Source organism: Hippocampus bargibanti, linkage group LG07 (assembly GCF_051943395.1).
Source record: "Hippocampus bargibanti isolate YZ-2025 linkage group LG07, ASM5194339v1, whole genome shotgun sequence".
In the NCBI taxonomy this organism is placed as follows: Eukaryota; Metazoa; Chordata; class Actinopteri; order Syngnathiformes; family Syngnathidae; genus Hippocampus; species Hippocampus bargibanti.
In genome coordinates, this window is record NC_142740.1 from 6,530,190 (window position 1) to 6,545,347 (window position 15,158).

The following is a 15,158-nucleotide window of genomic DNA, read 5'->3' on the forward strand; positions in this document are numbered from 1 at the left end:
GATAGCTAGCTAGGCCTTCACTCAAACCGGAAGTAACTCAGATAGAAAGCTAGCTAGCTAATAGACAGCTAATAGATAGCTAAGTAACTCGGATAGAAAGCTATCTAGCTGATAAATAGCTAACACATAGCTAGCGAGGCCTTCACTCAGCCCGGAAGTATTTCCAATAGAAAGCTAGCTAATAGACAGCTTATAGATAGCTGAGTAACTCGGATAGAAAGCTATCTTGCTAATAGATGGCTAACAGATACCTAGCTAGGCCTCCACTCAACCCGGAAGTAACTCAGATAGAAAGCTAGCTAGCTAATAGACCGCTAATAGATATCTAAGTAACTCGGATAGAATGGTAGCTAGCTAACAGATAGCTAACTAGGCCGTCACTGAACCCGGAAGTAACTCAGATAGAAAGCTAGCTAGATAATAGACAGCTAATAGATATCTAAGTAACTCAGATAGAATGGTAGCTAGCTAATAGATAGCTAACAGATAGCTAACTAGGCCTTCACTAAACCCGGAAGTAACTCAGATAGAAAGCTAGTGAGCTAATAGACAGTTTATAGATAGCTAAGTAACTCGGATAGAAATCTAGCTAGCTAATAGATAGCTAACAGATAGCTAGCTACGCCTTCACTCAACCCAGACATAACTCTGATAGAAAGCAAGCTAGCTAATAGACAGCTAATAGATAGTTAAGTAACTCGGATAGAAATTTAGCTAGGTAATAGATAGCTAATAAATAGCTAGCTAGGCAATCACTCAACCTGAAAGTAACTCAGATAGAAAGCTAGCTAGCTAATAGACAGCTGATAGATAACTCGGATAAAAAGCTTTCTCACTAATAGATAGCTAACAACATATAGCTAGCTAGCTAGGCCTTCACTCAACCCGGAAGTAACTCAGATAGAAAGCTAGCTAGCTAATGTAAGTAACTCTGATAGAAACCTAGCTAGCTAATAGATAGCTAACAGATATCTAGCTAATAACAAGACCCAAAAAAACACACCCAATCTCAAAAATGGGGTTACATCTTGTTTTTATTAAATATATCACTTTTTTTTCTTTTTCCAAGACATACATTTCAATTACAAAAAAACGTTGAGCGAGCATTTTTTTAGTCTCTTTGGGATCGACATGAACAATCCTCTCCAACAGCAGCGTGTCGATTAGGAGCAAACGATGGCTTGAAACGGCGGCGCGGGGGGGGGGGGGGGGTGTTCCTTCGATGTGGTCGTGTGTTCGTCACAGACAGCAACGACATACAAGGTAGAATCGCCATTTTGGGTCACAAGACACATTGGAGAGAGGAGACGTAAGTACTTGGAGGTAGGTCAATGTTGAGAATACCCGTCTGAGCGGAATTGTGTGACTCGCGGAACTGTGGGATTTTTTTTTTCTGGGAGCAGGGGAAAGAGGGGGGTCAAAGTTCAGATCCATCGGACAAGAGCTGATGGGAGATTCACATCCAAAAAGACGAAAATGAAAAAAAAGGATGTGTTTGTGTATACATATAAAAACACAAACGACAACAGACATTTGGACACTCAGTGCTTTTTTTCATTCCTGCTTGGCTTTTCAAAATAAAACAAAACTAAAAAAAACCCTGACAACTTATAATAATAATAATACATTTGATTTCTAAGCGCATTTCAAAACTCTCAAGGTCACTTTACAGTCACAGGATAAGTTTTTTTCTGTGGGTGAGCAGCAGCAGCCACACGCGCCAGCGTTCACTGAACCCTGAAGTAACTCAAATAGATATCAATCTAGCTAGAAAATAGAGAGCTAATAGCTAGCGAATAGATAGCTATTAGCTAGCGAATAGGTAGCTAATAGCTAGCGAATAGATATCTAAAAGCTAGCGAATAGACAGCTAATAGCTACCGAATAGATAGCTAATAGCTAGCGAATAGATAGCTAATAGCCAGCTAATAGATAGCTAATATCCAGTGAATAGAGAGCCATTAGCCAGCGAATACATAGCCATTGGCCAGCGAATAGATATCCATCAGCCAGTGAATAGACAGCCATTAGCTAGCGAATAGATAGCCATTAGCCAGCAAATAGATATCCATCAGCCAGTGTATAGATAGCCATTAGCTAGCCAATAGATAGCCATTAGCAAGCGAACAGATAGCCATTAATCAGCGATTAGATAGCTATGAGCGAGCATATAGATAGCTAAGAGCTAGCAAATAGATAACTAATAGCTAGCGAATAGATAGCTAATAGCCAGCAAATAGATATCCATCAGCCAGTGTATAGATAGCCATTAGCTAGCGAACAGATAACAATTAACCAGTGAATAGATAGCCATTAGCTAACGAATAAATAGCTATTAGCCAGCGAATAGATAGCTATTAGCTAGCGAATAGATAGCCATCAGCCAGCGAATAAGGTACAACGAATTCAACTCTGCAATGGAGTTAGTCAGGGGCAAGATAAATAAATGCACATAAAACAGCTTTTAAAAAAAACCACAGTAACACAAAATTATAAATACCAATAATAATAATAATAATAATAACACAAAATCAACAGCACAAATTCAACCCAGTAGAAATAAATAAGAGTGAAAAGTAAATGTATCGATATTTTAAAATCTCCATTCAGAAATAAAATAGATTATTTTTCTCTTCTCTTTGGGACAGACGTCGGAGAAGGAACGAGAGGGAGGGGGGGGGGGGTCAAGGGTCGTCCCATAATGACAGTGTACCTGATTAAAACACCACCAAGGACCAGGTCAATAAATAAAACCGCTATCAAAAATGGAACGTCAGTGGCTCGCTTCTTTTTTCTTTTTTCTTTGGGAGACGCGCTCCTTCCTCCTTTTTTTAAGAGCACTCGGAATCCGCCGCCAATTCGGCGGAGCTCAGAATCTTCTTGCCGTTCCATGAGTTCACGCACCAACATCGTCCCCTCGAACCATCCAGAGACGATTCGCACTAAAACAAAGAAACAAACAAGCAACGACATTGTTCTTGAGAATCGTTTAACCTGGCAGGTGAAATCACGACACATTCCGCGTTCAAATAATGTTTTCGTCGTGTGACGTGTCATCAAACCTGCGACGGCATCAACCACGGTTAATCGCCGTTTCGCGTGTTTTTAACGATTCGAGCAACAAAACGACGACGCTGTTTCGTGAATTTAACAAACACAGTCATTAGCTACCACCCGAGCTTCTTAAAACGCTGAAAGTGTTTGTATTTACTTTATTTGAATGTGTATATAAATTATTATATTATTTTTTGTGTGTCACTTCCGGGTTTATTGAACGCTGGCATGTCAGGCTGCCGCTGCTTAACCGCAGGAAAAAAATCTTATTCTGTGACTTTCTGCGTTTTTTAAAGACGCTGATGAATAAAATGTATTGTTATTATTATTATTATTATTATTATTATTATTATTATTATTATTATTATTATTATTATTATTATTGGATTGGATTGGATTTGCCTTTATTAGTCTCGCAGTGGAGAAATTTACATTTCACAGCAGCAAAGTTGCTGGAAAGGCAGCCACTCTCGCGGCGCCGTCTTGAAGTCAAAAGAACAAAAAAAAACTAAATAACAAATAACATGACAACATAAAAACACAGAGAGTCATTCATTCTTAAGCACTTTCTGTACCCTCTTTGTATCATAAAACCCTCTTTGTTACATAAAGCAGTTCCAGATGAAAGAGGAGAGGATCAAAGCGTCTCTTCACCAGTGGATTATTATTATTATTATTATTATTATTATTATTATTATTATTATTATTATTATTATTATTATTATTATTATTATTATATGATGATGATGATGATGATTCTTATTATTATTATCATTAGTCGTAGTAGTAGCAGTAATGTATTTTTCATTTTTTTTGTAATCGCTCGCAGATGAATTGCGTCATATCGAGGTCTTGGTGATCTTCTATTTTCCCCTGGTCACGCGCACACGCACGTCCTTACCTGTTTGGGTTTGTAAAGGCCGTGCTTGTCGCAGTTCGGGAGGTAGAATCTGGTCATCCTGTCTCCGAGTTTTTGTTGGGATTTGGCAATCTTCTCCAAGGCTCTTTGTAGCTCGATGTGACAAGGACCCTGTGGGGGGAGCGTGGGGGGACAAAAAAACTTCCATCAAAAACCTTCCGCAAATCGAGACGGCGTGTCGGTTTTTCATATCCGCGGGCTCCACTTAGCGGTCGTCAAGTGCTCGTGCTCGCTTCAAACTTTTAGCAACGTAATCCGGACGGATGACATACTGTAATAATAATAATGATAATACATAATAATAATACATTTTATTTCAAAGCGCATTTCAAAGCTCTCAAGGACACTTTACAGTGACAGAGTGATTGAAATTTACCCCCCGCTACGCCCCCCCCCCCCCCCCCCAAAAAAAAAAAAAAAGAAGAATCCCACCGAGTGCTCCTCTCACCTGCTCGACTAATTTCTTGTGAATGGCGACGAGTTTGGCTTTCATGCTCTCCTGGGCGTCCGCAGCCGCCCTCGGGTCGTACGGCCTATTCTGGCCGGGGAGGTAGTAACTCAAGCCGGGTTCCGACACCACGGCGACGTTTTCCATCTGCGCCTCTTGCTCGCCTTGATCTGGAGGAAGGACGTCGGGTTAAAGCGACGCCGAAAAAAAAGGCGATATCGGGGAAAAAAGGGATTAAAAGAACCGCCACGCGCGTGCGTGCGCGTTACCTCGAGTCTCCGGCACGGCGGTCGCTTTCGCCGCGCACACGCCCTGCCCCCTCGTGAGCGAGTGCAGCGGCCGGGGGTCTCCGGGTCTCGGGGAGCAACGCAGCCCCGAGCCGCAGGGCGCCGTGTAGATGCCGCACGGCTGCTGGGCCGCCAGGGCGCAGGCGGGGCAGCATCCGCAGCCGGGTTCCCGGAGCACCTCCGGGCAGCCGGGATCCAGCGGCGGGCATTGGCTCACCTTCTCCGGGGTGCACTGGGAGCATCGGATGGGCTCCGGAGCCGCCGCCACCGGGGACCCCGACGTCCCCGCGGCCAGCACGGAGCACGCCGCCGCCACTACCACCACCACGACGCGTTTCATGTCAAATCCAGCCGGAGCCATGTCCGTCCGTCCGTCCAAGTCTTTCTTTCTTTCTTTCTTTCTTTTTTTTCTTTCACCCGCAACGCCGTCAAAAAAAAACGCGATAGTGAGAATTGTCGCCAGGCGTGATCTCGTCCACTCGATTTTTTGCTTTGATTTTTTTGAAGCCGGGGAAGGCGGAAATGTATGAAAGTGTGTGTAGCTTTCACGGAGCCTTCCCTATTTATAGTCGTGCGGCGTTTGACGCATCGGCGTTGTGAATGATTTGAGAAAAGAAGGTGTAGCGAGAGCCCCGCGTTCCTATTGGCCCGCCGGCGTCCAGCAGGGGGGGTCTCCGAGGGCGGCTCATTTGAATACAACACGTCACGTCAATATTGATTTAGGAAGCGCGTCTCGCGGGGAAGGGGGGGGGGGGGGTGTCGCGGCCGCTGTTTCGAGTTACGAGCAAGGAAGTATGCAATATAATAATAATAATAATAATACATTTCATTTTTAAGCGCCTTTCAAAACTCTCAAGGTCATTTTACAGTCACATGATAAAGTTTTTCTATGGGTGACCAGCAGCACCCACATGCGCCAGCGTTCACTCAACCCGGAAGTAACTCAAATAGATAGAAAGCTAAAGGATAGCTAATAGATAGTTAGCCATATAGCTAACTAGATAGCCAGCCAGCTAATAGCCAGCTAACTAGATAGCCAGCCAACTAGCCAGTTTGCTAATAGATATAATAATAATAATAATAATAATGATACGTTTCATTTTTAAGCGCCTTTCAAAACTCTCAAGGTCACTGTACAGTCACAGGATAAAGTTTTTCTGTGGGTGTGCAGTGGCAGCCACACCCGCCAGCGTTCACTCAACCCGGAAGTAACTCAAGTTAGCTAGCTAGCTAATAGTTAGCTAATACATAGTTAGCCAGATAGCTAACTAGATATCCAGCCAGCTAATAGTTAACTAACTAGATAGCCAGCCAGCCAGTTAGCTAATAGATAGCAACTAGATATAATAATAATAATACATTTGATTTATAAGCGCATTTCAAAACTGTCAAGGTCACTTTCCAGTCAGAGGATTGGATTGGATTTGATTGGATTTGCCTTTATTAGTCTCACAGTGGAGAAATTTACATTTCACAGCAGCAAAGTTATGAAAGGAATGAAAGTAGAAAAACAAAATACATGAGCTGCTGGAAAGGCAGCCACTCTTAGGCGCCGTCTTGAAGTCAAAAGAACAAAAAAAACTAAATAACAAATAACATGACAGCATAGAGACAATATGACAAAACAAAGACACAGAGAGACATTAATTCTTCAGGACTTGCTGTACCCTCTTTGTGATGACATGAAGCAGTTCTAGATGAAAGAGGAGAGGATCAAAGCGTCTTTCCACCAGTGGATCAGGGACATCATGGTGGAATGTGTGTTCTAGGATAACGTTTTTCTGTGGGTGAGCAGCGGCAGCCACACGCGCCAGCGTTAACTCAATCCTGAAGTAACTCAAGCTAATAGATAATAGCTAATAGATAGTTAGCCACATAGCTAACTGGATAGCCAGGCAGCTAGCTAATAGATAGCAAATAGAAAGCTATCTAGCATATGAGCATAATTGATACACTTTGACTTGAATGGGGGGAGAGGGGGTCGCTCGGATGAATGAGCCCCCTTTGTTTCGAGCAACCCCCCCCCCTCCTCCTCCCCCTCGTTCATTGAGTTCTCCGCCAACTTGAATGTCCCGTTCGGGGAAACTCGTCACGGTAATGAGCGAAAATGCGGTCGCGCACGTTTGCCCCCCCCCCCCCCTCGACACCCCCCCCCCAATACGACATTGTCGAAATCGCGTCCGTGCGAGGGAGACCCCGATTGTGTCCAAATTGTTGCGTCATTGACGCTTCCTGTCCCCCTCTATTGAAATCCGGTCTGTAGCGCCAGAGGGAGGTGGGGGGGGGATAGACACCCCCCTCCCCTCACCCCAGCAAGTCAAATCCGGTTGAAATGTCTTGTTTCCTCGTTTAAAAAGGACTTTGGGGAGGGGGCTGCTGACCTTATATACGTGTCGGCAGGCACGTCCCTCGCACTCTTTGAGGGGGTTCTCGGAGGGGGGGGGGGGTCTCTGCCACCTAAAGCGAGTCACGTCCGCCGTGTAACTTCCTCACAAGCATGTTATTATTTTGGCTCCACCCACCACGTGCGTATCACTCCTTCGTGTCAAGGCGTTTTTCGCCCCCCCCCCCCCCTTCACAACCCCGAGACTCCCCCCCCCTGCAAACCCCCTCGGGCAATTGGCTCATGCAACCGCTTTCCCGGATTGCATCATCTGTCAACTGTTGTGGTCACGTGAGCTGCAAGTTTTATGGGGTCTCCCCAACGAGTCAAGAGCAATTTGGAATACCTAAGGAAATACATTTGGACATTGGTCTACATTTATATATTATATTTGGAATAGTAAAAAAAAATATATGTACAGTGATACCTCAGTTTTCGACCATAATCCGTTTCAGAAAACTGTTCGAAAACCGATTTGTTCAAAAACCGAAACAGCACTTTCCATTAAAATCAATGTAAAAAATCTTAATCCGTTCAAAATCCAGAAAACAACTTTTTAACTATTTCATCGCATAAACCGGATAAAAACTTAATAATAGAGCAGGTCATGTGTAAAATTCTATAAAAACAAACTTTTATTTTCACCAATTTTCTTTCTGACACGGGACGTGTTGGCACCTATCCCAGCTGTCTTTGGGCAACACAGGGCACACTAACTTTTCAAACCATCCTCTGCTTGCTTTAAAATCATACTATTCAGGAGATCTTAACCAAATATGTCTGCGTTTTCGCCAAAATTAAACAACAACAATATTAATGCGTCGGTCACAATGAGGAAGATGTGACATAAGGAAGCGGAGGGTAGTCGAGTGATGCATTCAGATGCACTCAGTTTGGTTGAGAACCAAATTTCGGTTGTATTCCGGGGCATAAAAAATATGACATTTTTGGTTGAAAACCGAATGGGATGAGAACCAAGACGTTTGAAAACCGAGGTTTGACTGTATATGGAAACGTTTTATTCGTTTATAGCCTGTATATTATATTTACATTATCTTACATTGGGCCTTATACTGCGGTCGGTGAGGCCTTACACAATGACAATACAGTGAGACCTCAATTTACGAACTTAATTGGTTCCCAGACAGAGTGTGTAAGGTGAAAAGTGTGTATCTCAAAAAACATTGTCCCATAGGAAACCATTAAAATGGGAATAATCCATTCCCGGGTTTCCATAAAATATACTTTTCAACTAAATAAGTCGTAAAACTACACACAACATACCTTATTCTATGTATAATACATGTGCTATTGTATTGCAATGAAAGAAATAAACTGCATTGTCTCATAAAGTCGCTTTATTTACATTTGTGATGGTCATTTATGGATTAATGGAATGGCGTTGGAGGTCAAAGGTCAAAGGGAATTGCATGAGGACTGTAATTAAAGAAATAAAATGTCCTGTAAAATTAAGTTTTATTTACTTTTTTGACGGTCGTTGACGCCTTATGGAAGGAGAGTCACCTTCCATAAGGACTGTTGGTGCTGTTCGGTCGTGTGCTTCCGCCGAAGATCACTCTGGCAACCGTGGTGGGTGTGTATGATGAAAATAGTGCTTATTATAAGGTTTAATTTTCATAAATTTGACGTTTGTAAGACGAAAAGTTTGTAAATTAAGGTGTTCGTAAATTGAGGTCTCACTGTACAGTTCTTTTTTTTAATCTTCTGTTTGCAAGCCTCCTCCAATCGACGTTAAATTTGTGTCAGCGAGTCCTCAGATGAACCAGCATTTAAGAATGAGCCCCCCCCACCCCCCATATGCTTTGTGCGAGTTTCTGCGCTGCCAGTAGCCGCCGGAACATAAATTAGATGATGCACGCATAGCCCACATGCGCAACTCCCAAACCGCAAAAGTTCTCCAACAAGTTTGTGCTTGACGCACCGTTTGTAAAACTCCGCTGCCTTAGATTAGATGGATTTTCTTTCAGTGGGGGGGGGGGATTAAAAAAGGGAGCGTTGTCGTCCACCGAACGAGCAACTCAGAGGGGCTTTTAAGGAGAAACTGGAGTTTGTTGACAGCATTTTTTTGAGCAAACGCCAATCCCGGCCCGGAATGTTTGGATGGCGACGGGCGCCCGGGAGCAAAAACGAAGTTATCTCAGGTCAAGTGACACAGCGACGATGTACGCCGCTGGATGGCGGCCCGAGCCCAAAACCGCAGAGCCGAGCCCGCGTGTCATCTGTTGGCTATCTATTAGCTATCTCATAGCTGGCTGGCGAGCTTTCTCTCTGTATTTTCTATTGACATTCAGTGTATGACGCAAATAACTATCTAGCCAGCTAGCTAGCTATTAGCTATAGAACTATCTAGGTGGATAGCTATCTAGCTAGCTATCTATTAGCTATTTACTAGATGGCCGGCTAGCTTTCTATCTGTATTTTATAGTGACATTCAGTGTGTTACCCAACTAACTATCTAGCTAGCTAGCTATTAGCTATAGAGCTATCTAGATGGCTAGCTATCTAGCTAGCTATCTTTTGGCTATCTATTAGCAGTCTACTAGCTGGCTGGCTAGCTTTCTATCTGTATTTTATAGTGACATTCAGTGTATTACCCAACTAACATCTAGCTAGCTATTAGCTATAGAGCTATATAGGTTGCTAGCTATCTAGCTAGCTATCTATTAGCTATCTACTAGCTTGCTGGCTAGTTTTCTATCTGTATTTTATAGTGACATTCAGTGTATTACCCAACTAACTATCTAGCTAGCTAGCTATTAGCTATAGAGCTATATAGGTGGCTAGCTATCTAGCTAGCTATCTGTCGGCTATCTATTAGCCATCTACTAGCTGGCTGGCTAGCTTTCTATCTGTATTGTATCATGACATTGAGTGTATTACCCAACTAACTAGCTAGAAAGATATTAGCTATAGCGCTATCTAGGTGGCTAGCTATATTTTGGCTATCTATTAGCAGTCTACTAGCTGGCTGGCTAGCTTTCTATCTGTATTTTATAGTGACATTCAGTGTATTACCCAACTAACATCTAGCTAGCTATTAGCTATAGAGCTATATAGGTTGCTAGCTATCTAGCTAGCTATCTGTCGGCTATCTATTAGCTATCTACTAGCTTGCTGGCTAGTTTTCTATCTGTATTTTATAGTGACATTCAGTGTATTACCCAACTAACTATCTAGCTAGCTAGCTATTAGCTATAGAGCTATATAGGTGGCTAGCTATCTAGCTAGCTATCTGTCGGCTATCTATTAGCCATCTACTAGCTGGCTGGCTAGCTTTCTATCAGTATTTTATCATGACATTGAGTGTATTACCCAACTAACTATCTAGCTAGAAATATATTAGCTATAGCGCTATCTAGGTGGCTAGCTATCTTTTGGCTATCTATTAGCAGTCTACTAGCTGGCTGGCTAGCTTTCTATCTGTATTTTATAGTGACATTCAGTGTATTACCCAACTAACTATCTAGCTAGCTAGCTAACTATCTATGAAAACTTATCCTGTTACTGTAAAGTGACCTTGAGAGTTTTGAAAGGCACTTATAAAAAATGGATTATTATTATTATTATTATTATTATTATTATTATTATTATTATTATTATTATTATTATTATTATTATTATTTTGCCCATGTTCGCGCTTTGTTACAACTTCTGTTGTTGTTAAAGCGCTCTATAAACCAATATGTAGGTATTGTATTTTGGATAGCCGTCCCCATTTCAGGCTCATATAACTCCAGAACCACATAACTTACAAAATTAATTTGGGAATAAATCAGTTTTTTCTTGCTTCGGTGCCTATAAGACGCTGGTCAGACCTCTGTCATGTTTTTCCCCTTCCACCTGGGGGCAGCATTTCCTTTTTTCCATGTTAGCGCTTTATTCCAGCTTCAGTTGTTGGTCAAGCGCCATATAAACCAATATGGATGGATTGCATTGTATTTTGTACATTTCAAGCTCAGATAACTCCAGACCCATATCCTTTAGGAATTAACTGTTTTTTTCTGAGGAAAGAAGACGGTCTAAGGTTTCTTACGCCGCATTGAATGTGTATGTAGTCCTAAAACTCAATAATTTATGGGTCCTGGAATTTGAGTGACAATGACAAAAACCCTGGCACTGGAGTGGACACTTTTTTGCACATTGTCTGGCAGTTAATCTGGAAATAAATGTCATCCAGTTTGGGGTCAAAATGGCGGATCTCGGGCAAAATGGCCGACTGGTCACACGGCGCAGGATGTTTAAATGCGAGCTTTCGCGTTTGGGAAGGCCGCACGTGTTTGCGCACCTCGTGGATGTGGGAAACCCAGGAAATCAGCGCTCCCATGTGCCAGCCTCCATTGTCTCGGGCTTCCTTCGCCGCGTGGCTTTTCTCCGGGCGACTCGATGTTTAGCCGCGTTTGTTTCCTTCTCTCATTGTGCCGCTAATGAGAAGCCGGAGGAAGTCTGCGCCGCAGACTCGCGCTGGCCTCAATCCACCTCGTTCTCATGAACGGCTCCGGGAAAAACTGAAATCCGGGTTTCTTATCCAGACCCGAAATGTGGGTGCGCGACACTCTGATCATTTTGATTCCTTCTGGGCAACACCATCATAAAGTGACCTTGAGAGTTTTGACAGGCGCTTAGAAATTAAATGCAAATTATAGCCCCCTGCCACCCCCCCAAAAAAGTAATCAAGAAAAACACATTAGAGTGAACGCTGGTGCGAATGGCTGCCGCTGCTCACCCACACAAAAAAAAAATCCAGTGACTGTAAAGTGTCCTTGAGAGTTTTGAAAGGTGCTTAGAAATTAAATGTATTATTATTATTATTATTATTAGTAGTAGTAGTAGTAGTAGTAGTAGTAGTATTAATATGAGGATATTCACACTGTTTAATGCGTATGAAATGATAGCTAGCTATCTATTAGCTATATTGCTATCTAGCTAGCTATCTAGTAGGCAAATAGCTATCTATCTAATTTGTAACAGTAACTTTTTAGATAATAATAATAATAATAATAATAATAATAATAATAATAATAATAATAATAATAATAATAATACATTTCATGTATAAGCGCCTTTCAAAACTCTCAAGGTCACTTTACAGTCACAGGATAAAGTATTTCTGTGGGAAAGCAGCGGCAGCCACATGCGCCAGCGTTCACTCAACCCCGAATTAACTCAAATAGATAGAAAGCCAGCTAGCTATTTAATGGATAGCAAATAAATAGCTAATAGATAGCTAGTTATGAGGATGTGTGAAATCATATTTATATTTTTGGCTATGTGGCTGGCAAGCTATTAGCTATCTAGCTGGCATCATATTAGCTGTCTATCTGGCTGGCTGTTAGCTGTTGGCTATCTGGCTATCTATTAGCTATTTATTAGTTATCCATTAGCTAGCTGGCTGGCTATTAGCTCTTTAGCTGGCTGGCTGTTAGCTGGCTAGCTGTTGGCTATCTGGCTATCTATTAGCTATCCATTAGCTAGCCTCCGTTGTTTCTTTAAAAAAAAACGAAAATAGAAGAGTCGCAGTAGTCGTAGCTTTTGCTGCAGTCAAGGTTGTATCATCATAAAGTCGTTCTTAATTTTTGGATGGATTTAGACATAGCACTACTGAAGGCCTAGATGTCAAATGCACTCAACCCGGAAGTAACTTAAATAGAACAGTAAGACAAATAGATAGAAAGCTAGCTAGAAAGCCAATAGATAGCTAATAGCTATCTATTGGCTATCTTTCAACGTCGCCAATGATTTTGTAGTTGTGAAAGAAACGTTGTGAATTTATTCGCCGTTAGCAAAAATCAGTGAATGGAAAAAAACAAATGACCTGAAATCGCGAATTTGAAACGTGAACGTTCACGAAACGAAAATGTCGTCCGCCGAAACAAAGAAGAAAGGAACCACACCCTCAATGGGAATGCACACCCGCGTGAATCCGACACTGGCCGGCTCTCAAAGACCAACATATATTTCATGTGAGTGTCATGATCTGGTTGGCGACCAACGGGGGGCGCTGTCGGCCCCGCCCGCACCTGCACAGGTGCTGGTCATCCCGATCAGACTGGCGACCAGCGGGTAGCGACGTCAGCCCTGCTTGCAGCCTCGCAGGTGCTGGTCGTTTAATCACTGACACTTAAAAGGACACCCGGCACGACCATCCGGTGTCGGTTCATTGTTTGCTGCTTGTTTGCTGCATGCATTGTGTATGTGTTTGTTTAACCTTGGCGGACTTTTACTTTTGGTCTTCTTTTGCTACTTTGTATTTTTTCCGTTCAGATGATTTTGATGTTTTACATTTTGTTCCTGCTGACTTTATTTTAATACAATTTGTCAAACAACCTCCTGCTCCCTCCTGCCTGCTTTTTGGGATCCGCACCCGCCATCACCACCTTGCCAACCGTGACAGTGAGCGGCCATATTTGTTTTCCGACGACAGTCCAACCTGGGTTTTTAAATGTCTCGGTTCTCGTTCAATTGGGTTTTTGAACAAAAAAATCGGATTTTAATGCCTTAGTTTACGACCGATGAATAATTTTTACATTGATTATAATGAGAAATGTTGTTTTGGTTTTTCAACTTCTTAGTTCTCGACCAATTCAGTTTTCGACCAAAATTGCAGTTTTTTTTTATGTCTGGGTTTACAACCAAAAATCGGTTCTGGAGCAAACTGACCTACCTGAACCATTTCTTTTCTATTGCTATCTATTAGCTATCTGGCTAGCTAGCTAGTTATGTAGCTGGCTATTTATTAGCTATATGGCTATATAGCTAGTTAGCCAAATGTCTGGCTGGCTATCTATTAGCTATCTAGCTGGCTGCCTGGCTGGCTATCTATTAACTACCTGTTAGCTAGCTAGCTTTCTATCTATTTGAGTTACTTGAGTGAACGCTGGCGCATGTGGCTGCCGCTGCTCACCCGTAGAAAAATCGATCATGTGACTGTAAAGTGACCTTGAGTTTTGAAAGGTGCTTACAAATGATGTGTTATTATTATTATTATTATTATTATTATATATTATATATTATTATAACATTATTATATTTTCTATCTGAGCTGCCATATTTGTTTTCCGACGACAGTCCAAATCTCAAACTTCAAACGTCTCGGTTCTCGTCCAATTTGGTTTCCGCCCAAAAATGTCGGGGTTTTAATGCCGCAGTTTACGACCGAAATTCAGGTAAACGGATTAACAATTTTTACATTGATTCTAATGAGAAATGTTGTTTTGGTGTTTGAATTTCTCAGTTCTCGACCAATTCAGTTTACCATCAAAAATTGACATTTTTTTATGTTGTTTAACTCATTCACTGCCATTCACGAATTTATTCGGGAATTGAAAAGCAAAGAGCGCCATGACCGGATTTGTTCGGGTTTTGTTTGGGTGCCGATAAAGCGGCACCCAGTCAGAAGTCGGACTACGTGTTGATGTTTTGAAGCCAAAACAAAACCCCCCAAAAATTGTTGGTGTTTGGATCTGGATGTCAAATTCCTTGTTGGAGGCCAAAGCAACGCGGGGGAGGAGTGGGACAACGAACGCTCAGCTGTGTTCTTTCCACAACGCCGAGTTCGTTGACCCCGTCGTGTTTTTTTGCACCCGTACGTTTGCCGGGAACACAACACGTTCGGCGCAGAGAACAACACGGGGGGGGGGGGGGGGGGGGGGTTTAAGGGCGGTGAGGGGGGGTCCTTGATTAGAAAGTCGTTCGTCCAAGGATGTTTTGTGTTTTTTTGTCGCGCTGCTAATCAAAGATGGAGTGTTTGTGTTTTTTTGGGAGTCGTATTCAAGTTCGTGGAAAGCAGGCTGAGAAACAAGTTTGTTGACTTTTTTTTTTTTTGGGGGGGGGGGGGGGGGGGGTGGTTGTGTTACATCATAGCTGCCCACCCCCACAGAACAATTTATGGTGTACGGGGAAAAATGATGGATGGATTATATTATTCACTCCCTCGCTACACCTGGGATTGATTGACTCAATAAGCAGCATGAAATCAGAATCACCACCTGTACACCCGCATTTTTTCTGTAAACGGGCACCCAACAACTTTCATTGACTCAACTCCTG

General features: G+C 42.4%; 1 protein-coding gene across 1 annotated transcript; it reads right to left on the reverse strand.

Moving 5' to 3' along the window:
• Window positions 1–1,016: 1,016 nt before the first annotated feature.
• On the reverse strand, window positions 1,017–5,263 carry igfbp1a (insulin-like growth factor binding protein 1a). The gene is made up of 4 exons (XM_089001058.1): window positions 4,691–5,263; window positions 4,422–4,591; window positions 3,956–4,084; window positions 1,017–2,942 (listed from the first exon to the last, which is right to left on the reverse strand). The coding sequence occupies exons 1-4, from the start codon at window positions 5,067–5,069 to the stop codon at window positions 2,832–2,834; spliced, it is 789 nt and encodes a 262-aa protein (XP_088857184.1). The 5' UTR covers window positions 5,070–5,263; the 3' UTR covers window positions 1,017–2,831.
• Between the last annotated feature and the right edge of the window lie 9,895 nt (window positions 5,264–15,158).